This window comes from Gavia stellata, chromosome 29 (assembly GCF_030936135.1).
Source record: "Gavia stellata isolate bGavSte3 chromosome 29, bGavSte3.hap2, whole genome shotgun sequence".
NCBI classification, from domain to species: Eukaryota; Metazoa; Chordata; class Aves; order Gaviiformes; family Gaviidae; genus Gavia; species Gavia stellata.
The window spans coordinates 5358471-5381427 of NC_082622.1; the positions used below are offsets into that span (position 1 = coordinate 5358471).

At 46.8% G+C, this 22957-nt stretch overlaps 1 protein-coding gene across 11 annotated transcripts in view; it reads left to right on the top strand.

Moving 5' to 3' along the window:
- The first annotated feature begins 10089 nt into the window (after positions 1–10089).
- Positions 10090–22957, top strand: part of EPB41 (erythrocyte membrane protein band 4.1) — a 48794-nt gene continuing 35926 nt past the window's right edge. For 7 of the 11 annotated variants that reach the window (XM_059830813.1, XM_059830814.1, XM_059830815.1 and 4 more), the window contains exons 1-6: positions 10090–10551; positions 12924–13154; positions 15647–15751; positions 18801–18843; positions 20873–20948; positions 21467–21685. In XM_059830813.1, the coding sequence (XP_059686796.1) occupies positions 10090–10551; positions 12924–13154; positions 15647–15751; positions 18801–18843; positions 20873–20948; positions 21467–21685 (1136 nt within the window). The remainder of the gene's footprint in view (positions 10552–12923; positions 13155–15646; positions 15752–18800; positions 18844–20872; positions 20949–21466; positions 21686–22957) is intronic. The other 4 variants (XM_059830819.1, XM_059830820.1, XM_059830822.1 and 1 more) reach the window with 1 other exon arrangement.

Genomic DNA, 22957 nt, shown 5'->3' on the forward strand with positions numbered 1-22957 from the left:
AGCTGTGCTCTCTGTGGGCTTCTCCCTAGCCTTGTTAAAAGGAGAACTAGTTTCTCATGGGATGGGGACTGCCAACAAAGATGTTGACACTGTGATCTCCCGTTGCTTATCTGACTCCAGGCGGGTGTTACATGCCGTGCGGGTGCAGGATCCCTGAAGGGCTACTGGGCGAACACCCTCCGCGCAGGAGGTGTTGCAATGCCAGCTGTGATTTCCAGGAACCATCTTTTCCTTTGCTTTCCAGCTTGTGAAGCCCCCCCAGGGGGAAGGGAGGGAGGACTTGGGGTCACTGAGCATCACGAGCAGGAAAGATGGGAAGAAAACCATCTTTGTGGAGGTGGTGTTAAGTGTCCGAGTGCCAGGGACGTGCAATGCTCTTCTGCGTGATGCTGCATTCATATATGACGCTTCATACATGATGCTACATTCGTTGGGGCGGTGTCCTTCTGGGGCCCTGGTGGCACTTGAGTTTGTCCCAATGAAACTGAGTCAATACCTTGAGGCTTCACAAACGACATCTGACTCTTGGGTACGAGTATTTGAGAAAACAACATCTGAATGACTGGTTTGCAGGCCTGCCTGTTGATTACCTGTGGACCAGGTCTGGTTGAGAACATGGTTACACCCAGGTTTTAAATAGCACTGGGTGTTTGTCTGCTATCCTTGGGCCCAGGCGGGAGCCTGGAGATGCTCAGTGGGATCGTACCCATGGGATGCTTTTCTGGGAATGGTGTAGAGTTTGAATTAAATCATCACCTGCATTATTTAAAAAAAAGAAAAAGAAAAAAAAAATAGAGGGGAGCTTTCTGGAGCAAGTGTCCCCCCTCTTCCCTTCTGTGCACGGTGCCAACAGAAGATGCTTTGCAGTTCCTAGTCTTGAGGCAAGGTCAGCAGCTGGCTGGGGCTCTGCATCCCAGTTTGTGTTCCCCGTTGCTACATGCTTTGGGTGCTGCAGCCAGCTTGGAGAGGGCTCGTGGAGCTTGTGCTTCTGCAGGCTCTTCTGGTTTTGTTAGGGGACTTTAATTAGCTCTTAGTGGTTTCTGAAGCTAAGCTGCATGGTCATTGAGTTTTCAAATGGTTAAAGGTTGGGTTCTTTCTGTGATACTGGGAGTATACAGCTCGAGGTTTGTGGTGGGAAGAGATTTCTCCTCCTTCCCTGTCCTGGTGTTGCTACATGTGAAGCTGAGGAGGAGAGGAGGCTTCAGAAAAGGGAAAACGCCGAAGGGTGGCAGCTTCCTGAAACCCTCCCCTTGCTCTGGAGCAAGTGCAGGCTGCCGAGTACGATACCTGCAGCGGTATGTACCCACCCAGCGAAACTCAGCTTTACACACCTCCCTGCAAGCTGACTCATTCATCCTGGGCTTGTCGAAGCTTTTGCAGCCGTCCCAGCCGTGTCTCCAGAGCCAGCGGCCGTGGTGGGGCTGGGTTGTTCCAGGCTGGTGGATGCTGAGGAGGTTTCCAGCTTCTCCCCCCTGTGTTGCTTTGCAGGCGTAAGCGACTGGGGATGACCATCCCCTTGAGAAAACCAAGAATTCAGGAATCTAGTAGGATAATCTGCAGCTGGCCAGCGCCTTCCAGCACTCCTAGGTGGGGTCATTAAACTTTAAAAATGCAATATTCAGGGCTTGATAAACACAGTAAAGGTAGTTGTCCCCTTGCAGCTTGCTTTTTCACTGCTTATTGCTGGATGGTTGCAGTGAGCACGCTACAGCAAACTGTATAAGTAAATTCAGCTTTGTGGCTGATACCAACTCGTTAAAACAGCAACAAAACTACATTGCTGCTGCCTCTGGGCAGAGCCTTGTAGGACTGGTCTAGACGGTGTGTCCTGGGGGTATCCTGACTGCAGATTCCTGCCCGGGAGAATGAGTCTCCTTTGCACTGAGTATTTTTGGAGTGTTGGTGTCAGGAGGAGGAGAAGCAATGGCTGATTTACAAGAGAAAAGGTCTGGAAATCAGCATAGGTGCTAACTTGTTTAAATATTCTTCATATTCAGTGGCAATCTTGAAGCAGTAAGCCCAGGTTAAAGCCCGTGTTGAAGATGCTTTCAGCTAGCTTATACCTGGGCTTGGCGGAGGGGGAACTTAGCGTGACTCCGGCCACGCCAGCCCTTCTTGTAAGTGGTTCCCTTAGATAGTTTAAATTTTGTGCATTTGTTGTGCAACTAATACCGCAAAAATAACTGGCGCGATAGGTTATTTTTAATGAATTTTGGGTGTTGTACCAGGGTGTGGTAGATGTATTTAAGATGCTCGGATGAATGCAAATTGTATTGCAGCCCTATAACTACCAATCAAGCGGTTAAGTGCGATGTCCCCAGCACGCAGCAGAGGAACAGCCTGCGCCTGTGAGCCGGAGCCGTCGGCACCCGCTGCAGAGCAGCAGCAGGCGATGAAGCCTGTTAAGAGCTTTTAGCATCAAAGATTCTTCTGGCTCTTGGTGCTGTAGCGGTACGTACTTGGCAGGTGCCTGCATGTGTGTGCACGGGTGGTATTTATCTAGCAGGCAGCTCTTTATCCAAGGAGCATGCAGGTCCCTCTTGGGTTCTAATTATAGCTTTGGTTTGGAAACAACCAAAGGGAAAACGACAAAAGCAAAAAGCACTTTACCCCTGTGCTTGAAAAACTGTAAGGAAGGAAAATGAGCCCTGTTATGTTAAACCTTGAGTGTAAATGAGGCACAGTGTGAGTAAACACATCTGTGTTCAGGCAGGGGAAAAAATCCCACCCATATGAATAATGCATGGAAAAAATCCTCCTATTCAGTTGATTGAGATCTATTGCTTATTTCTGTTTAACTGTTGCTTTAGAAAGCACTGTGCTGCTGGAGAAAGAAGGCTGTTGTCACATGCGGCGCCGGCGCTATCATCTCTGTTTTGCTGTCATCGCCACCCTAGGTATTCCTTCAGTGCGAAGTCAGGAGCAGTTGTGATGGAGTGACCCACTGGGATGAAGCCTGCACGGCTTTGGCTTCGCTCGCTCGTGACGAAGTCCCGCTTGCTCGCGGTGCTCTTGTGAGCGTGCGGGTTGCACCGTTCCCACTGCTTTTATTTGCACAGATTTTTGGCGTCTGCCTTGTTTCGTGTGTGCTGTGCTGCCCGTGCTCCCTGCCTCCGTGGGAGGCTGGTGGACGGGGCAGCCCACGGGGATGCTATCTGCAAAGCGCAGGTGCCGGAGCTGCCTGTGGGGTGGGGACGGGTGCCGGGGGTCCCTCCCTTCCTCCGCGAGGTCGGGCAGATACCGGCTCCTTCTGCAAAGGAGGGTTTCGGTGCGACTGCCGCCTGCGAGGCTGAGCTCGCCGTTTCCTCCGCAGGGGTTTGTTGCAGTTGGGTGGTTTGGAGACTTGTTTCTGAGGAGGGGAAGCTTCGGCAGGCACTGTGCATTTGGGGCAAAACGTTGTTGTTTCTGCTCTGACGTCTGTTGAAGCAGGGGAAGGGAGCCCTGAAGTTGCTTCTGCTGCTTGCTATGGCATGGGAAGCAACACTTGTATTAAACTGATGGTTTTCTTAGTCTTTAGCAAGCTTCTGATCTGCTTCTGCGTTGCGGCGGGAGAAGGGGTGGTCTGTGAGCAGCTTTATTTTGCTGGCAGCCTGGTGTGTGCGCCTTCTCCATGGCTCTATTCTTGGGTCCAACTGCTCCAAGTCCAAGTGAGTTTTCTTAACAGGTCCCACATGGGCAGTCTTTCCAAACCCATTGCTGTAGACAAGGCTCCACTGACAAGTATGTGCTTTCATTTAAATTTCAGTGCTTTATCGATGAGCAAAGCCCATGAATTCCTATGTAAGGAATTCTGTAGCATCCAGGAGGATTTCTGAGGATACATGGGAGGAGCTCTCGGCTCCCTTCGGTTGTAATGCACTTACTGCTCCATTTAGTGAGGTCATTTTATAAGCCCAGTCTTCAATTTGACATAAATGATTTGCTTTCAGCAGATGGTGAGCTACTATTTTTTGCCCTCATTTAAATAGGAAAGCTGTACGATAGCAGAAGATGAAAGAGGAGCATGGTGCTGCCGACATACAGTAGATTACGAGGGCTGGTCTAGTGAGAATTAAATCCAGGCGGTTGTAATGTGCCATCTGTGTTGTGTTGGGTGGTTTATTTTTCCCCCATTCGATGAGGCTCCTGCAGTCTCCTGTTACCCTCTGGGAAAGGCAGCGTTGCCGGCTGAGCGACAGCATCCCTTTTGTTCCGGACCCAAAGTATCGGCACAAAAAGATGATGCACGTTAATTCTAATAGTGGTTATAAAGTGCCAGCGCTAATTATTCCTCTAATATAATATACTAAATAAATTTTGAAAGGTTCTGGTCCTTTACAGTACTTTAAAGTTGTTTGAATTTCTTCTTGAGGGGCTTATTTTATTCCTTTTGAATTTCTTATTTTGTTTAAAAAAACCTCCACAAACCCAGTTCTCTGCTATGTTTTTCTAAGTGTAGTAACAGTCACGTGTAGGATACGTAACTCAAACACACGCGTGGGGCGAGTTCTGTTTGTGGCGGTTGCAGTTTCCTCCCCTCCCACCCGCAGACGCGGGTTTGTTGCACATGCACCAGGTCTTGACAAAACTGAATTTTTGGCCTGCGCTCTCTGTTTCAGAGCAGTGTTCTGCATAGCTTCCCTGGTGAATTGTGTGCTTTTCACACACATTATGAAATGGAAAGGAACGCATTTTTTAAAAAAAGCACGCTGTTGCTGAAACTGTTTGATTTTTGCCTATTTTTAGCTGAAATTTCTCTCTTATCATTGTCTCCAGCTCTCACTGGAGCAGTAGCGTTCGGCAGAGCCACGCATTTTTGGGGAGGAAGGTCAAGACAGTTTGTTCCAGCAGTGTGATTACCATTATCTGGCACTGGGCATTGCTGCGAAACCGTTTGTGCTTCTGAGAAATGAACCTTCCCAGTGGACAGTCCTTTTTCTTCTCTCTCTGAAAGACTAAAACACTGGGAATTAAATTATGGCATGAGCCATAAATCGTTTTTCCAGCCTTGGAAGCAGGGATAAGTTAGATTTTGCTATTATTACGCTTATTTGTGTGCCTAAATAAAAAAGTCTGGAGCACACTGACAGGTAGGAGACAGTGGTAGATGTGTATCCAAATACTAGTGTTTCTTTGAGCCTCTGTAACTTGTCATGAAACAACCCAAATGAGCAGCATTGTTATTTTCAGAGAACTAACGCACCATCACTTAAGGACAACCTTCCAGGAGCACAGGCGCAGTGAGTGAGTAATTTGGCATCCTCCAGGCTCGAAGGCTTTCTCAACAGGGAGCTGGTGGGATCTGTTGAGCTACTCTAAAATCTGTATTTTAGACAAATCGTTGTGCACGTGTGCAGGCTGGAAAAGGGGAATGGTTTGACTTGGAGGATGGTTGTCTTTCAATGTCTGCAAGAGCAGAGCCTGTGGAATGGTGTGGGGTTGAAACTGAGTTTTGCTGTCCTCTGCTTGCCAGATATTAATTAGTGCTGGATCGAACTGTGGATGTTAGGAACAGGATGAGCAATGAGCCCTTGCACTCCTTTTAAGCCTCAAGTCTGTTTTCTTTAAAGGATTTTGATGCAGAAAAGCAGAGTGAGCGTATAGGCGACAGTGAGTCTGCAGAGATGTTGTGTGCTCTCTGCAGCCATGTCCTTGGACAGAAGCAGGGTGGGGAGCCCTGAGGTTGAGGATTTTGGGGTGGCTGGAGGGTCTGCTGTGCAGGGGACAGCAGGTTCGTAAGGTGCCTGTGTAGCGGTTTGCTTTGACGTTTGGTGTTCAGAGTTGCTGATACCTTTTAAGAAGAGACGTGCGGGGCTCCCTCTTTATCACCGACGCACTGACGTTCCCGGTGCTGCCGTGGGACCCCGGGAGGTCCAGGTCCTCTTCTGGGGGCTGATCTGGTGCGGGTGAAGGGGGATGCTGTCAGTGGGGAGGTCGACCTGTGGTGTGGGTGTCCTCAGCAGGGAGAAGCCTATTTGTCTTCTCCCCACAGGCTGCTCTGGGTATGTTTAATTACCTTTTTTTCAGATTGCTTCCTGTTGCTAAAGTCTTCTTGTCCGGAGTAGGATGTTCTTAAACTTGAAAATGCTTAAATATAAATACATATGTGAACTCTCTTCTGATGAGATTTTTACTCTGAAATCTCTCCGTGGGATCATATCTAAGTTTTGCTGTGATTTGCTTATTTCTGTAGCGTTAAACACCCTCTCTACACTAGACTTGTGAAGAGCCTTCCTTTTACAGGCTGTCTGGCATCAAACCCTCATCCTCTACCAAAAAAACCCCGCTGAATCTGGCATTTACAAGCATGGCAGCTCAGAGCAGGAGGTGAGCAGCCCTGCTTGGGTGCTCCTGCAAGAGCAGAGCATCCCTCCTCCAGCGTCCAGGGAGCTCCCAAGGCACCTGCAGGTTCAGCAGAATTGCCTTGTGGAATAGCGACGGAAGAAAATTTAATTTAAATAAAAACCTGCTTGTGGTTTGGCTGTGGGCAGTGCTTTCTCCAAATAACAAGTTGGAGAGCAGCAGAACGGGCACCTTGCTCTTTGTGTAGGCTGTGCTGTGGGCCGGGTTGGAAACAAAACACTACTTAGCAGCAAACATCTCCGTGCAGCAAAGGTGCGTTTTGTTTTTAAATAATATGGCCTCTCAGTTACATTGCTTGCTTACAAATCTCTTTGCTTTCGGTTGAGAGCTTAGGGGAAACTGTTTCTGAACATAAAACTTCAAAGGGAGGGAACCAGCCGTGAGCCCACGCAGCAGCCCGGCACGCATGGGTCTTGCAGCAAGATGTTTGCCTGCACCCAGTGAGTTACTGGTGCTGGCTGCCGCTATGAAATGTTTACTGGGAAGGGCCGGAAAGGGAAGGGCTTGTACGTGCCCATCGCAGCATCCCCAGCCCTGCCGAGGGGATCTGGTCGAGCTGCGAGGTGGTTCCCGGGGATGGAGGAAAGACACGGAGACATTTGCTCATCTCCAGCAAGACCCACCTTCCCATGATGGGAAAGGTCCATGACTGTGGCTTTGAAATCCAAACAAGTAAACATTTCTTGTTCCAGAATTGTTGGTATTTAAAGAGAGAAACCACTTCCAGAGGAAATGTTTGTTTGTGGACTGTCCCTCTTGTGGGAGATAAGAGCTGCTCTTCAGCTGTGTCCTCCCTGCAGTCGTCATTTCAAGAGCCTCAATTCTTTTTATTTTTAAGAGCAACGCGCTTCCAGTGTGTGTTTAGATAACGATTCTTACAAATGTATTTATTCAAAACAAACACAGTAGGAAGCAACTACAAAGCAGACTGCTTTGGCAGCTGGTGCAAAAGGGAGCTTGCTATTTTTGTGCCTTCGTGGTGGGACAGTCTTGCAACGCGTCCATCCCTCTCTGTGCGTGCCGGGGCATCAGGAGCTTTGCGCTGGGAGTTGGCCATGGTGAGTCTGTCCTGCATCATGGGCTCGGGGTGATGCACATTTGGCTGAACGGAGCTTGTTGCCCCCTGCACCGCCTTGTTGCATCTTTAGGAGTTTCTGGAGAGCTGTTGACAGTGTGAATTGGCTGCGTGGTGGCTGGGGTGACTCTGCAGATGGAGCTGTGTGTTGCTAATGGGGCCAGCAGCATCCACGCACACTAGCAAGGGATCACGGGAGGAACAGAAACAGCAGTAAGAGCTGCAGGAGTAAGTCACTGGGTGCTGCATCTGCAAACCGATCGCAGCCCTGTGCTCCCCCGGTGAGCGCGCAGCCCTTTCAAAACCTCTCCTGAACCGAACTGCAGATGTTTCTGGTTTAGGGGAGAAGGAGATTCAGAGTTACAGATTTTTTCTTGCTTTCCCCGCAAAGCGAGCAGCAGGCACGAAGCTGTCTCCTCCTCGAGGGTGGTGGTGGGAGCCAGCTGGGTGCTGTGTGAATCCACCATAGCCTTTCACGTAACTTGGATTTTACAGCTTTCTCGCAGAGCCTGTTCTGTGATAATCTTGGAAAAACAAACTCCTGCAAGACTTCTGGGGAAGCGAGGTGACATAATGTCTGACTCAGCAGCGTTTCAGAGAATTACCTTCACGTGCTCTCACTGCCTTGGTTGGGCTATGCCAAGCTGTCCTGTCTTCTCCTGCACAAAGCACCGGAGGAGGAGAGCCGATGCAGTGTGGTTTTGTGCACGTCTGCGTCTCTGTCTAGCTCGGAGCTTTGACACACCTGGGTTTCGGCAGCATCTTTGCCTTGCAGCGTCCCTGGTGCATCAGGTGCCTGCGGATGCCCGTGCAGGCTGTCTCCTCGGATGCCCGTTTTCTCAGTGCAGGTAGAAAGCTGCTGTTTCAGTGGCCTCCACCTCTCTGTTGGGTTTGGAGAAAGCCAGAGAGGCTCACCCAGGGGAAGATCATGAGTAGGGTATGATGCTGTAAGCCTGGCTTCTGCAGGAGACCAGACTAAAATGGGCCCTGCAGCTCATCCCCAAAGCTGGCTGGTGGGGCTAAGTCCAAGTGAAGAGGTTTCAGAGAGTTCAGAGAGCCTGTCCGAAATCTCGCGCAGCTCCAAATCACTCCGATGGGAGCACAGACCCTGTGGGTTACCGTCCCTGCTTTTCCAAAAGCCCTCCTTGCAAGAAAAAAATGCAAAAAACAAAACCCAACCCAAACCAAACCTCGTAAACTCAGGAAACTGGTGTTGCTGGAGAAACAAATGCAGTGAAGGTCTCTAATTCTGCTTTGTTTTAACCACAGCATTAGGAGTAATATTGAGCTTTTGCATTAAATGCAGGGGAAGGGTACTTTGGAAAGCTAGGAGGGCTTTTCTCTTTCAAGCACTCTGGTTATTTTGGCAATCAGGATGAGTTAAATTAAAACTGTTGAATGCAATAATATGTCGGATGGTGACATCTTGAAATGTTTCTTAATTTTAAGTGTGCATTTTGAGCAAATGTTTGTATGCTGAGGCTTGGGCTGGCGAGATTGAAAGGCATATTGGATTATATGCTATTTGCTCTGTCTAAGCAGTGGCAATTTATTGCTGCAGATACATGTGATGCAACGTGCAAAGATTAGTTCTATCCTCTCTAAAGCATGATTATTTTGGGTCCTCTTTATACCTTAAATAGATACTCTTCTCATGTGATTTCCATCTTTTTGTGTCAACAGCCCAGGCTAAAGTTGAAATAAACATTGCATCAGCTTAATAGCACAGGCTCTGAAGAAATCTGCTCTCCATTATGGGCATTGTTTGGAAGCCTTTTCATTTTACGTTTTTCCAATGTGCAGTGCAAAGATCTCATGAATCCTGAAGCCTACTCGGTTCCACTGGACCTGTCTTGTGCAGATCTACCTAGTTGATCAACATTGATGAGTCCCGCCCCGAGCAGAGCAGCGGTGTGGTTCATCATGTTTAGATACCCCCTTTTTAGTTCATGGTGAGGCTCTGTGGCCTCTTTCAGAGAGATTTAGAAGCGAGAAGCTGTTAAAATTTGTTGTGGACATGCAATTTTTGACTCTCAAGTAGCAGATTTCTCCTTCCATTTGCAGTGGTGGAGAAGGATGCTGTAACGCTGCAAGCCATCGCAGGCCGTCTGGGGTTTTGGCATGGCATGGTAGGAGGAAGGTTGCCTGGTCATGTGCATGTCCTCATATGGTTGGACTCGATGATCTTAAAGGTCTTTACCAACTTAAATGCTTCTGTGATTCTCATCTGCTCTGCTCCCACAGCCAGTGCTGCCAGAGGAGAACAGGGACTTGGAGGAAGAGAGGACCCTCAAGACAGCCCTGTGGAGCAAGACCCTCTGCCATCTTCCTCCCCTTTTCCCTAATCTTGTTTCCATTTTTTTAATCATTTGCTCTTACCAGGCTGCAGACCTGGGGCCAGGGCATTTAGCGGTTTGGAGTCAGCATCGTCTAAATGGTGGAAGATGCATGGGAAAACGTCGATAGAGATGTTTCTATCAAAGCAAACCTTAGCAAAATGAATGATTTGTTTGCTCTTAATGACTTTGTAGGCGGGAGTTGGCAGGACAGGGTGGTATGACCGGGCAACGTGGTGTGTCTGTGCTGGTGGCTTGGTTTGAATAGCTTAATGCAGACTTAAATGTTGGAAAGCTCTTGACTGAGACCTTTCCCACCTCTGTTACAGCATCATCATGACAACAGAGAAGAGTCTAGCAGCGGACGCCGACAATTCGGAGCAGCAGCAAGCCAAGGAGGAGGAAGGAGCTTCTGAAACACAAAAGCAAGAGGCTTCCCTAGAAGAAGGGGCTCAGCAGACGTCGGAGGGACAGCCTGCAGCGGGGCAGAAGCAGAAGGCCTCCAACGGCGATACACCCACGCACGAGGAGCAGAGCAAGAAGGAGCGCCGCACCTCTGAGGGCCGGGGTCTCTCCCGCCTCTTCTCATCCTTTCTCAGGAGGCCCAAGTCTCAGGTGTCCGAAGAGGACAAAGACACTGATGCTCCTAAAGAGGCGGGAGGTGACCAGAAAGACCCAGGATTAGGAGCCAGCCCTGATGATGACATCCTGGTGAAAGCCCCAATTGCCGCTCCTGAGCCTGAGCTCAAAACCGATCCATCACTAGATCTCCATTCCTTAAGCAGTGCAGAAACACAGGTAAAACACCCTGCTCCATGTGGCGTGCTCCCTTCTGTTCTTGAAAATGTGTCTTTTTAGCCAGAACTATAAACACTTCATATCCTAGGATGGTTAGCTTGATCAGAAAAACTCACGAGATGCTAAAAAGGCTCTTGTCAGCTCCCTGTGTTGCATCGCGTACTTCCCACTCTTGTATTCCTGTATCAGACTGTCCTGCAAAGTACCTGCTCCTGAAATTGTGCTCACGCTTCACAGCATAAATTAAAACGCCCTGTGCTGACTGTTTACTCTGCTGAGGCGTGGGAAGTCACATCAGAACTGGGGTTCAAACTCATAATTCACGACAGAGCGGTTGCTTGTCGGGATGTCCTTGGGTGTGCAGAATAAAGGCAGGTCAGTGGCGTGAGGTAGGGTTTGCAAGAGGACGTGGATTTGGGAAGGGGTTTCTTCAACTTCAAGGAGCGCAAGCGTGGCATTTCAGGACTTGGTCATCTGTTCAGTCCAGGCTGGCGCTGAGCCTGCCAAATACAAATATTTTCTGCTTATGTGTCATGTAGACAGTGTTTCCAGCACAGCACATGGGCTGAGCGCAGCTCTTGGTAGCCGTCTGATTTCTACTCTTTACAGCCAGGGTCATTCTTCATGCAAAATTTAAAGTTTTTAAAGCATGGTAGAAACTGAGGCAGACACACCCACAGGGAGACATTCACAGAGCTGCAGCTGGTCATTGATTTGGGGGTATTGGGTACCCCCTCTTACTCCTTGGTGGGTGTCTTGGGTAATTGCAGCTCTGCCATGGCTAGTGCGGTTACCCAGAGTTAGAGAAAGGCGGGTGCCCCTTCTCCTGAAATGCAGTTTTCTTAAAACCCAACAAACCTGCATGTATTGCTGGAGTCGTAGTGCCTTAGTGATAAAATCTGGGTTACCTACCCTGCTACCTTAACGTTTGGGCTCCAGAGAGGTGTTACATGTCTGCAAACTCTAGGTTGCAACCGACTTTCGGAGCAATACTTTACAAGTTAGAGCATTGCCAGCTGTAGGCATTACTTGTAAATCCACCACCTTAAAATTACAAAGTTGTAGAGAAGGTAGTAGGTAACACCTTTTTCTTTCTTTCTCCAAAATTCTGAGCCTGTGAAAACCATGGGATGATCTCTGCTCGTGTTTTGTACCTCTGAGGGTTGGGATTAGCAGAATGGGGAGGAGCTGGAAATTTTTGTGCAATTTCAGCCCAGAAATTGTGCCTTCAAGAGGAAATGCATTATTTCTTTCTCTATTTAGCTTTGATTTGCTGCTTCTGAGCACGTGTGAGCATGCACCCACAGCCTTCCTTCACCATGGGCTGTTCATTTCAGACGAAGCATTTGTGGGGTTTTTAGTTCTTATTTTAGATCAACGTCAATGGCTTTTTGAACTGTGACACTCGGCAGATATTTCTGCTGTGAAAGCATTTGCGAGGTGCTGCCTGTTTGATAAATGCTGACCGACGGGCATTACGAGCTTTGACTGATTCTCTGCTCCCGATTGTCTCGGCCTTGCTGGAACAGAAGTCAGCAGCTTGTGGACATTATTTAGTTTTTAAATACCTCCGTGCGGTTGTGCCTGGGTGTGATTTCATGAGATGTGATGGACTGAAAAGACAGGGTTTTGCTCTTCCTCTGCCGCGACTGCGTGCTCCTGCTGCATTGAGCCACTTCCAGCACTTGTCAGAGCCTGCTGTGAACTCATTTAACCTGCTGAAATGGCAGTAGAAAAAAACCCCAGCTTCCTTCCTCTGCCTGTCCCCAAAAGGCATCTCTTTCCGCTATTTTAGTGAATTGAACTGGCTTGCAAAGTGCTTCAGTAGGCAAAGGGAGAGTGGTATGAAGGCTGCCTTCCCATTTTGGTGGCAGAGAGCTGCTCGGTCAGCTCAGACAGCCATGAATTCTCAGCACGGACCCCCCCTTTTAATACCACTGCTGCCATACTGAGGGCCGGTGCACTGGAGCAAAGCCCATCGCCCAGGGCGGCAGTGGGAGCGCGGGGGCCCGTGCAGTGGGTGCTCTGGGGGTCTGGCCTAGGAAGGGAAAAACTTACTAGTCCAAAAGGTGCTGTCATTAAGACCATGAAGATTTGCATGATGTAATCTGCCCTGATTTCTCTAATCAACCCGTTTTCCTTTTTTATTATATCCTTTATTAAATGAAGACTTGACAATGACTTGAAGGGCTTTAAAAATCAGCATCATTACCTTGCTCACGCAAGCTGCTGCTCCAGGTCCTGAGATACACACCTAATTGTGGGGTGAGATCCCAACCCTGTAGCTCACCTATGCAATGCTTGTTTCACGTGGTGGTTTTTTTTTTGCCTGACACGTCTAAATTGCAACTTGGGTGATGTGGGGGTTTCAGCCTGCGCAGGAGGAGAGGAGGGACGACCAGGAGCTGGACAGCAGAGACCTCGGGGGCAAGGAAGGAGGGGAAGCGAAGGAAGAGTGCGCCAAGGCAGAGCTGAAACAAGAGACTCCAGAGACCAAAGCAGACAAGGATTTGAAAGCTGCCCAGAAAGCAGTAAAAAGACACAGAAACATGTACTGCAAAGTTGTCTTGCTGGATGACACCATTTTTGAGTGTGCCATGGATGTAAGTACTTTTGGGGTTTGTTTGTGCTTCTCCTCTTCTCCCTCTCCCTTCTCCTCCCCTTGAAAAATCAGCACAAACGCTGTTTAATAGAGACCTAAGTTGCTGTCAGTGAATTACATGACAGGCTTTACTGCAGAATAATCTTGCTGTAAGCTATAACAACTTATTTAGTGTGTTGTAAAAATCTTTGGGTGCCTAGGAATCTTTTTTTTTTTTTTTTTAAATTGTTCTGCAATTTCCAGAGTGCCTTGCTTTGTAAAGGTGGGGGGAAGTTTTAAAAAAAAAGTCATCTTACTTGCTGTTGATCTTCTCTCTCATTTGTATCTCAGATTAGAGTTTAGGTTTTTGTGTTAGGTTGGGATTGCCTAAATATCTTCTGCCCCTTTCCTTTGAATAAAATGGGTTGTCAAGTTGATTTGTGCTTTTCTGTTCACCCAAGGTGCATTTGCCTACCAGGTTGCTGGCTAACATAACTCCTGGAGCTTGGATGTAAAGAAAAACATGCTGTGTTTAGCCTGCAGTTGAATATATTTGCAGTAAACAATTTAAAATTATTGTTTACTTACAGCACTGCAAACCCCTTCATCTGAGAGCTTTTCTTCTGCTTTATTTTGTGCATTCTTTCACAGGGCCGTCTTGCTGTCAGGGCAATAAAAAGCTCGCAGAAATCCCCATTTCAGTATTGAAGCACTTGTCCAGAATATTAATAATCTGGTACTTACCATTCGAGCATACTTCCATCAGCTTGTTTTTCCCCAGTCCCGCTGGCTAAATGGGCCAGGAGAGGCTATCTGGGCCCAGGGCTCCTTGTGATACCAGTTACCTTGGGTGATCCTGGGCAAGTAGGTCAGCGCCAGCCGTTTGTGTAACAGCGTCACTGCTGTTGCTGCCTGGGATCAGCTCGGAGCATCACCGCCCCGTTCGCCTTCCCCACCTCCAGCCAGCCTTTGCCAGGGATTTTGTGTGCAGCCACTGAAAAGAAACTATTCCCCCAAGTGTTGGTGGCAGCATCTCCGCCAGCGTCGGCTTGCTGTGGCTTTGTGTGTGAGTTTGCTGCAGCAATGCCTTCAAATGCCGGCAGGCTGCACGGACACCGTTGGTGGGAGAGCTGGTGGTGGTGCGGTTGGTCCTGACTTGAGCAGGATGTTAGAAGTCTCTTTCTGTAGGTCCAGAGAGCAGTGATGGGCACTGCGGAGAGGATTAGGAGGGGCTACTGTGTCGGTGGGACCCTCTTGACAAGTACCCTTGGCTGTAATGCCAATATCATCCTGCTTTAGCCTTTTGAGACTTTATTAAGACTTAATTGGGAAGGAATTGCAAAGGTCTAGGCAAAGACCAGCCCAAATGCCTTTATCCAAGAAGAGTAAGTGCTTTCAGGCATCCTTTCCAGTTGAGGGCCATGGAAGGTTTTTAATTCTTACATGTCTTTAAGTGCCAATTCTTTGAGGAATATCCAGGCTAACACATGCACAACAGAATCACAGAATCACTAAGGTTGGAAAAGACCTGTAAGATCATCAAGTCCAACCATTACAAAAAAACCAACATATGCAGTAAGGACCTTACAGCTGACGGACTGGAATAAAACAAGGCTCTGGTCTTGGATCAGTTGCCGTGCAAATATGACTAAAAGGAGAGATGCGGGCACAAGCGATGCATTAGTAAAGCTTATTTTGCATCACTGGAATGGCACTTTCTTTTTAGCAAAGCCTCCAATAGAATTAGCTGCTTCTGGTTACCATAGTTTTGTGCCTCAGGGATGTTTTCTTCATGCTTTTGGACTAAAAGGGTATCTGTTCCTAGGGCCAGTTCACTTCTGCAGGATTTGGAGAAAAAAAAAAAAAAAGAGGAGATGGGAATGCTTAAAGTGTATTTCTGGAGGCAAGAAGTTGTGTGTTAAGCAGCTTTGGGTGCATAAGGCAAAACTGGAGAAGCTGGGTTTCATCATCAGATCGGGTTGATGAAAAGGCCACAGAAATGATGGTCTTTTGTTCTAAGCTGCTCTTTCTTTTGTGCACCAATAAGTCAGGTGGCTCCCAAAATTGGGGACTATAGCAGTGGGTTGTAGCAGCAGTTTTATACCCCACGTTGATCATCTTTTGATCAGTGCCTGATTGTCTGACACCCTGGAGCTGGGATATACCAGTGCAGTAGATGTACTTTGGGAGGGAAAACCATACAAATCCTCGGTGTTTGTCGAGTTGTGTTGAGAAGCTCAGCTTGGGGGGGCTTCAGACACAGAGCTCGTAGTAGCAGAGACCCACTGCAGTTCCCATTGCTTCTCTGGTTTGAATTTTATGCCTGATGCTCTTTCCTGTAAGGGGTGCTTGCTCAGAAACAGCCAGGAGATCCGATTTTGAGCTGCTCTGGACTTTTTTCCCATCTTGATAGTGTACAGCGTGGTTTGATTACATTCCCTTTCTCGCCTCTCCCGTGAACAAGGGCAGGCAAAAACCAGCCTGTCCTACAGAATTTCTTTTGTCTATTTGCAGAAACATGCCAAGGGGCAGGATCTACTTAAAAAAGTTTGTGACCACCTCAATCTCCTGGAAGAAGACTACTTTGGTTTGGCCATATGGGACACGCCGAGCTCCAGGGTAAGCAGCTACTGTGGCATGGTGTTCTTTACCTGGTGGGTTCAGCTCTTCTGAAGGATCATCTCCCCTGGGGAGGAGGTGGTACAGAAGCTCTTCTTAAAACTCTTTTTGGTGTCCTCCCCAAAAAAGGACTAAGAGGGTCATCACAGAGGCAGAAATTGTGAATAAACGACTACAGGAGTGTGGATTTTAGTAAAAAAGCTATGTGAACTTGCATCTTCACCTGGAGAAAATTAATTGTATTAGTTTACTGCAAAATGATGCCATTAATTTGTAAAGCTATAGCTCAAGAAGTTAGGGGAAGATAAGGCTTTTCTCACTCTAGAAAAGCAGCAGGATTTTTTTATTGTGATTTTTAAGAATAGGTTAACTACTTTTAGGCTATAGAAGATGAGCCTGAATGTCAACACACTGCAGGGGAACTTCACAGTCCTGGAACCTGTGTTCACCAAAGGCATAAGGTTGAGCAGTCAGGAGGAGTAAAAGCTGGCTGCCCTGGCACTGGTGTCATTTTTTGTAAGGTTTGGTCGGAGCCATCCAGAGCAGTTTTGAGTCGAGGCTTTGCCCTGTGAAAAAACCCGCGTGACTCTTCATACCAAAACTCTTACTCAGATGGTTTCAGTTTAAGGTCTTTGTTTGGTTAGACTCAAGCCGTGTCTTATCTTTTAAACCCTTGGTTACGCTTTAACTCAAGCAATTTCTCAAGCTCTGTTTAATTAAACTAGCCAAAACTGCTAAATTGAAATCAAGGGCCCACTTTTATGTCCTTTAGACCAGTTACGTTGGTCCACGTTCTGACTATTCCCATGCTTCACCTATAGCAACTGCTTACGGGCTGACAGACGTATTTGTCATTAAATACTCAATAATTGCAAGTGTGAATTTTTAATAGACAGGCAAAGTAACACCCTGTCGCTATTTGAGGCAGGCAGAGCTCTGTCTTGGGTTTGTTTTACTGTCTCTGGTGTCTTGTCTTTTCTTGTGTGTGAAATTTGCTTCCATGTATATAGCCTGGATTTTTTACTCTAGGAGTTTGTTGTGCTTTCAGAGGGAGGGATAGGTGTACTTTTAGATCCAGTTAAGTGCAAAAAGAGTTCAGCTGGAGCAGCTCATCTGCTCACAGTTGTGCTGTGGGTAGCTCACCGCTGCATCTCCTGGACCCCCGGGACTTGCTCTTCTCATGTCCAGGCGTGCTGGTGTCAATTCTTCCGAAAGCAGAAGCGTGCACCTCCTTCCCCCCCAGCCGGCGAGGGCTACGGGACTGTGCAGCTTTTTAACCGTAGGGACTGAAAACAGATAGTTTTGTCAGATTTGTGTCCCAGAGCTGGGAGGTAAGGAAGGTAAAGCTCCAGTGCATGGGTTTAGCTCCAGTGCAGAGTAAGCTGCTCGGTGGAAGTCTGTTTTGCTCTGATGAGGGAAAAATCCATTTTTGGGGTTTTTTTGGAATCTTTCTGGTTATGTTTCATTGACCTTTGAAATCTGAAGCTCCATCTCTCTCTTGCTGTAACTTCAAACAAGACCTGACACTGATTCACAGGTAGAAATGATCTTAATAGGAAACCAACGGATGAGCTTCTGCACCTCATCCACAGCTGTGAGGAGCAGGCAGAGATGCACGTGTGTATTCCTGGACAGGGGATAGTTGTATGCGGGCTTTTCCACCTTGATATTTAGGGAATAAACCTTCCTGGGGCCGGACATTTTCCCACATGGGAATAGGAGATGGTGACAGTGGATAGAGCAGCTGATCAGCACCGAAGGAGCTTGATGCTCATGCTGCTCTGAAAGGGAGGATTGTTTCCCACTGATTGATGACACAGTGTGGATAAAAGTGCCGTTAATTGCTGTACCCATCGTTGTCTGCTGGATCAGGCAGGGTGAGTGCAGAGGATGCATGACTGCACTCTGGGCTCGGCTGCCCGAAACCCATCCGTAATCCCTGCGGTAACAAGCAGTCGTGGCACCAGCGTGGCTGTAGAGATGCTCTGCTTAAAACAGTGGCCCTAAAAAGACAGCAAGTGGCATGTCTACCTTTCAAATGGATTTTGTATCCCCAGTTTTATAGGTTAGAGGGGCAAACGTGTAAAAAGATAAGATTAAATGTAAGTATCGCTGTCTCCCTGCCATGGAGTTACGTGTCCTTCTGGCCAAGACAGATTAGCCTGGGGGATTCAATGAGTTAATTCCTTCACCTCGGGAGACCTGGAAGTGCAAACCCCGCTCAGGGCTCGTGAAAATGAAGAAGGTGGTTTATTGTAGCCTCTCCAGGAGGGCTGTTAGCACCACGCCGTTGCCTTCAGTGGGGCAAACCCTGACCTCTGCAGAGGGAAAGGCTCAGTCTTGACGTGCCAGGAGTTGCTCAGACTGTGCTGGCAAAAACAGCGAGTTGTTTTTGAGGCTTATGTTGCACCACCATCCCGCAAAACCCCAAATGACAGTGGGGGGAAAAAAAAGAATATATTTCTAAATTTGTAGCTGAGATAATTACTAGAAACTTGAGTCACACTTAAAAGAGATGACGTTTATGTCACGCTCCTGTAAAATATTCCAGCCTTCCCCAGCAATTGGATGTTTTCACTCGTATTTCAGTGATTAGGTCATTAAAAACCATAGCTAATAATAGAAAGTCTTGGTAATCTTTGTTCTGAATAGGGTAAGTATGGAGACAGGGTGCCTAAAATGAATGCAAACATCCTATTTGCCTCTTTTTGAAGGTGCTGGAGAAAAAAAACGTGTTGCACAATTGCCCCTCATAGCTGGATGTGGCTGCGACCGTACCTGCTGCTATGTACTTGCAGCCCTAATATGCTGCTTCTTTTTTTTCCCCTCCTGTTCCTCGTGCCTCTCCTACGAGTACCTGGTAGGTGAAGGGTGCACCCACCGAGACCACAGACTCGAGTAAAAGTTGTAAAAAATGCACCGTCTCTCCAGTTTCCATGGCTGCATTCGTGTCAAATGTTGTCTTTTTGCCATATTTTTAGCAAATTGCAGTTTTCTGTGGTGTTTCTGGAACGTCTGTTAAACTGTGAATGTTTTTATCCTCTTACAGACGTGGCTGGATCCTGCCAAAGAAATAAAAAAACAGGTTCACGGTAAGTAGATTGAGTTTATCACGTGGGTGTGTGTGGTTTCTCCCTCTTTTCCTAAATAAGCGTGGCTTTGGCGGGTGATCTGGGGGGCCGAAGGATGGGTGAGAGTTCAAGTGAGGGTGTCTGGCGGGGATCAGCACAAGTTCAAACAGTCTGTGCATCCTTTGTCGTCTTAAGTACTTAGAGATGCTCTAGATTTAGGAAAAAAAATGTAATTTCCTTGGGAAAACATAGCTTGGGGTGTGTTCGCCCTATGCAAACCCGTGTTGTCCTTGCTACCATGCGACGCTGAAATGGGAGATCTGCTCCCTGTTGGAGGATGGGAAAAGAGGTGTCAATGGGAACCATTTAAATCTCAAAGGAGATGGGGAGAGCCCGAGCAAAATTGCATGCTGTAGGAAGGTTTTATGGACTCTTGAGGCTGTTTCGGGGTCCACATAGGGGTACTGGAATGATAAATGGCTCGAGTAGTATCAGGGCAAATATCAGATGCCCTCCAAAATTGTATTTTGAGGTCTGCTAGCACTGAATTAGTTCAAGATGAGGACAGCGTCAAATAAATTTTAGAGGCTTTTGTTTTCTCTGAGGAGCAAGTCTGACTGCTTTGAAAGTAAAATACTGTTTTACGAAAGTAAAATACTCTTTTACATTCGCTTTTGGTGGGGGGCGCAGCACAAAGTGTGCCATTAAGTACAGATTGAGGGGGAAATGGAGTAAGAACAGCTTCTGCTCTTATCAACTCCTCTTTGAATCGATAGCAGGATGTGTGTGAAGGGCATGAGCTGCTCCTGCCGTGCAGGTAAAATTCAGCTCCTAAGTGTAATGAGCAACCTCCTATGGAATCTAGTCCCCTGACATGGGTTAAATGGCAAATTATTTGAGTTTACTTGAATATATGTTGAATGTACATATGAATATGTGTACACAATATATGTTGTTGTATATATATATATAGGGAGTCAGTCTCTGCATCCTCCTTGCAATACGTAGGAAACCTTTGCTACCTAAAATGTCTTCTTGGAATAACTTGTTTTGAACTGTATATAATGAAAACAACATGCCATGCGTTTAATCCCAGTTATGGCGTTGCGTAAGAAGTAAATCCATGAACGCTACCTCCCCCCTCCTTCCTGCGATAAATCTCTGAGCAAGTTAAGCGCAGGGATATCTTCTTTTTCTGAAGTAAATATTATTTCGGACTAGTGTTAAAGGGGGCACAGCAGGGGGGAGTTGTAACTATGAAAATTACTTTGAGTGCTTAATGGGTCAGCCAGGACTGTTTTCTGTGGGTAAACGTGGTATTTTCAAGGAAAAGAGGGAGTAACCCCTTCAGCTGTGTCACCTAGACTGTCCATACCACAAATAATGCCAGTTCTAGGTGTGATTATGTGGATTCTCACTCCAGTTAATGCCTGTAATGGTGCTGTACAAGGTTTGCAACAAGCTGTATTAAAGCATTTAGGTCTGGACTTGTAAAGCTCTTTCTGTCTTGGTGCTTGCTGTGTCTTCCAGAGATTGATGCTCATATTGTGCTGCCTTTAAGCTGTGGTCTGACCACCCGACCACAGTGCATTAGGCTGCTGAGTGAATTAGCACATCTGCTCCTTACGAGAAATTTGAAAATTGGGGCGAGTGATAAAACAATACTAATTCATTAACCTATAGCACACGCCTGACCTCTCTTCGTGAATCTTTTTTTTTTTTCCATCAGTGAAAATATATGTGAGTAATTTAGCCTCTTAGCAATGAATTTAATTTTTTTCCGCAAGTTGTGGTTTATTCACGTGTATTCAGTCACCTGTCCTGCTTTGTTTTCTCCTGCTTGTATCTTAGCTCCTGTAAATGAAATCGTATCTTATACCATCTGCTTAAGCAGCAGCTACCTGTGCGAGCGAACAGTATCAAAATCAGTATTATGACCCACTGGCTGTATTTTGAAGATCAGATTGGATATTCCCAGCTTTTTGTAACAACTGACAATCACAAAGCTGTTCTGGCATGTTTATTTTTCTCAACCTCTTTGTAATTGCAGGAGGCCCCTGGGATTTTACCTTCAATGTCAAGTTTTATCCACCGGATCCCGCGCAGCTGACGGAGGACATAACCAGGTGAGTTAGCTGGGCACCCAGGGAGCTCGCTCAGCCAAGCCGTGAGCTCTTTCAGGAAACAAGAACTGGAAGATTGACCAGAAATTTTTAATATTCGGGTTCTATTTCATCCTTGAACAAGGATTTCAGATGTCTTAATGGTTTGGAGGGTTTTTTTTTTGTTGTTTTTACTGATGTGTGGGATGCTTTTGCTCTTCATTGTTGTCCACATGTGTAAAGCAGTGTCATTTATAATCCTGGCATGTGTGTGTTTGTATAGAAAAGTATGTTTTTCTGTAAAAACAAGATTTTCTGATCATAGGTGTCCTCTACTTCCTTTGCAGAGTGGAGGTGACCTTAAGTCCTCCTGTCCTCCACACTGTTTACCGTGGGAATATTACCCCATAAGTAAAAACACAGGTAGAAATTAGAAACAAGCATCATTCTGCATTCATCAGTGGCATAAAAGAAGAGATTCTGTTTGATCCTCAAGTTTCTCTGTGCTCTCTAAATAGTATTTTGCCTTCTCCCCCCCCCAGGTATTACTTGTGTCTTCAGCTTCGGCAAGACATCATTACGGGGCGACTGCCCTGTTCCTTTGCGACTTTGGCTCTGCTGGGTTCGTACACAGTCCAGTCCGAGTTGGGAGACTATGATCCTGATCTACACAGCCCGGATTATATCAGTGAATTTAAATTGGCCCCGAACCAGACAAAAGAGCTGGAAGAGAAGGTTGTGGAGCTTCATAAAACATACAGGTAAGGTGCAGTGGCTGGAACAGCCTGAAATAATGGAAATAGTGAGGCTTTCTGGTATTTTCCCCACCTGTTTTATGCTTTTGGTTTCTTGCTGCACCGATTGTTACGTTGGCAACAGAAGCTTTAACATTAAAGTGTGAATCTTCAGCTACTAGAGAATCAACTATATAAAAAAGATCTGATATTTTAAAGTTATAACAAAATCTGTCTACAAGCTGGAATTCTTTTTTCCTGCATGAAGAAGCAGCTATGTTTTTAGAAAGCAGATGCAAAGTCTGCAATTGTTTTTTAACAAGTGCTCTTTTTCAACAGTATAGCCATGGAAGTGGGTTTTATTTCATGTGAAAATGCAGTACAAAGTTCGCTTGTTTTAACCTTGCCCTTTGTCTTTTTTTTTTATAGTTGCTTTGGGATTTATATAGTTTTGGGATTGCAATTTGGTCGGAGCAGATTCCATCTCTGTGTATGTTCTGTAGCCTACAGCCTGTTTGGGCTTTTCTGGTGCCACGTTTAATGAGTAACACTTTATAATGTGGAAGTATTCCGCATAATGCAGGAGGTGCAAACCTCCAGTTAGGCTGTCCTCCTCGTGTTTCCCAGGAGTGACCTGGGCAGATGTGTCTTGTTCAGGTAGGGTTGAAGGACTCCTGGGAGTCCCCCTGGTACCAGATTAAAGGGTGACAGTGACCAAACCTCTTCCTCATCTTATTTTGAGCTTATTTTCATAGATGCTCTCGAGCGCTTGGATTGCAGGAGCTGCGCGGAGCTGTGTGCTTGCCAGCGCAGAGGACTGGCATAGAGAGCAGCCAGCCAGCAGCTTCTTCACCCTCCCAGAGCTACATTTGGGTTTTAAGAGAAAAAAAAGCCCGTAAACGCACTCCGTGTTACCGAGGCCTTCAGCCAGCAGCCCCTGGACCTGTGAGAAGCTGCTGGCTGATGCGCTAATAACGAGAACAGAGCAAAGATGAGACCTTCTCGCAGGCAGACAGGAACTAATAACCTGAGTGCAGTAAGGAAGGGTGGACGTGTGCCCCCGGCTGTGACCAAAGCTACAATTAACACTTTGCTCAACCCCGCAAATCAATACTTTAAATTGATTCCCCTCCATTTGCACTGAGAGGAGAGGAAATGAGGGAAAATAAGGATGGGGCTGCTGACAAGCTTCATGACTTGAAGTCAAAGGCTGTTAGCTGTGCTAGAAGTGGCAGATCACGTCTGAATTATTCATGGCTTCATTAGAAAGATACTTCAAGGTATAGGACATAGTTATAT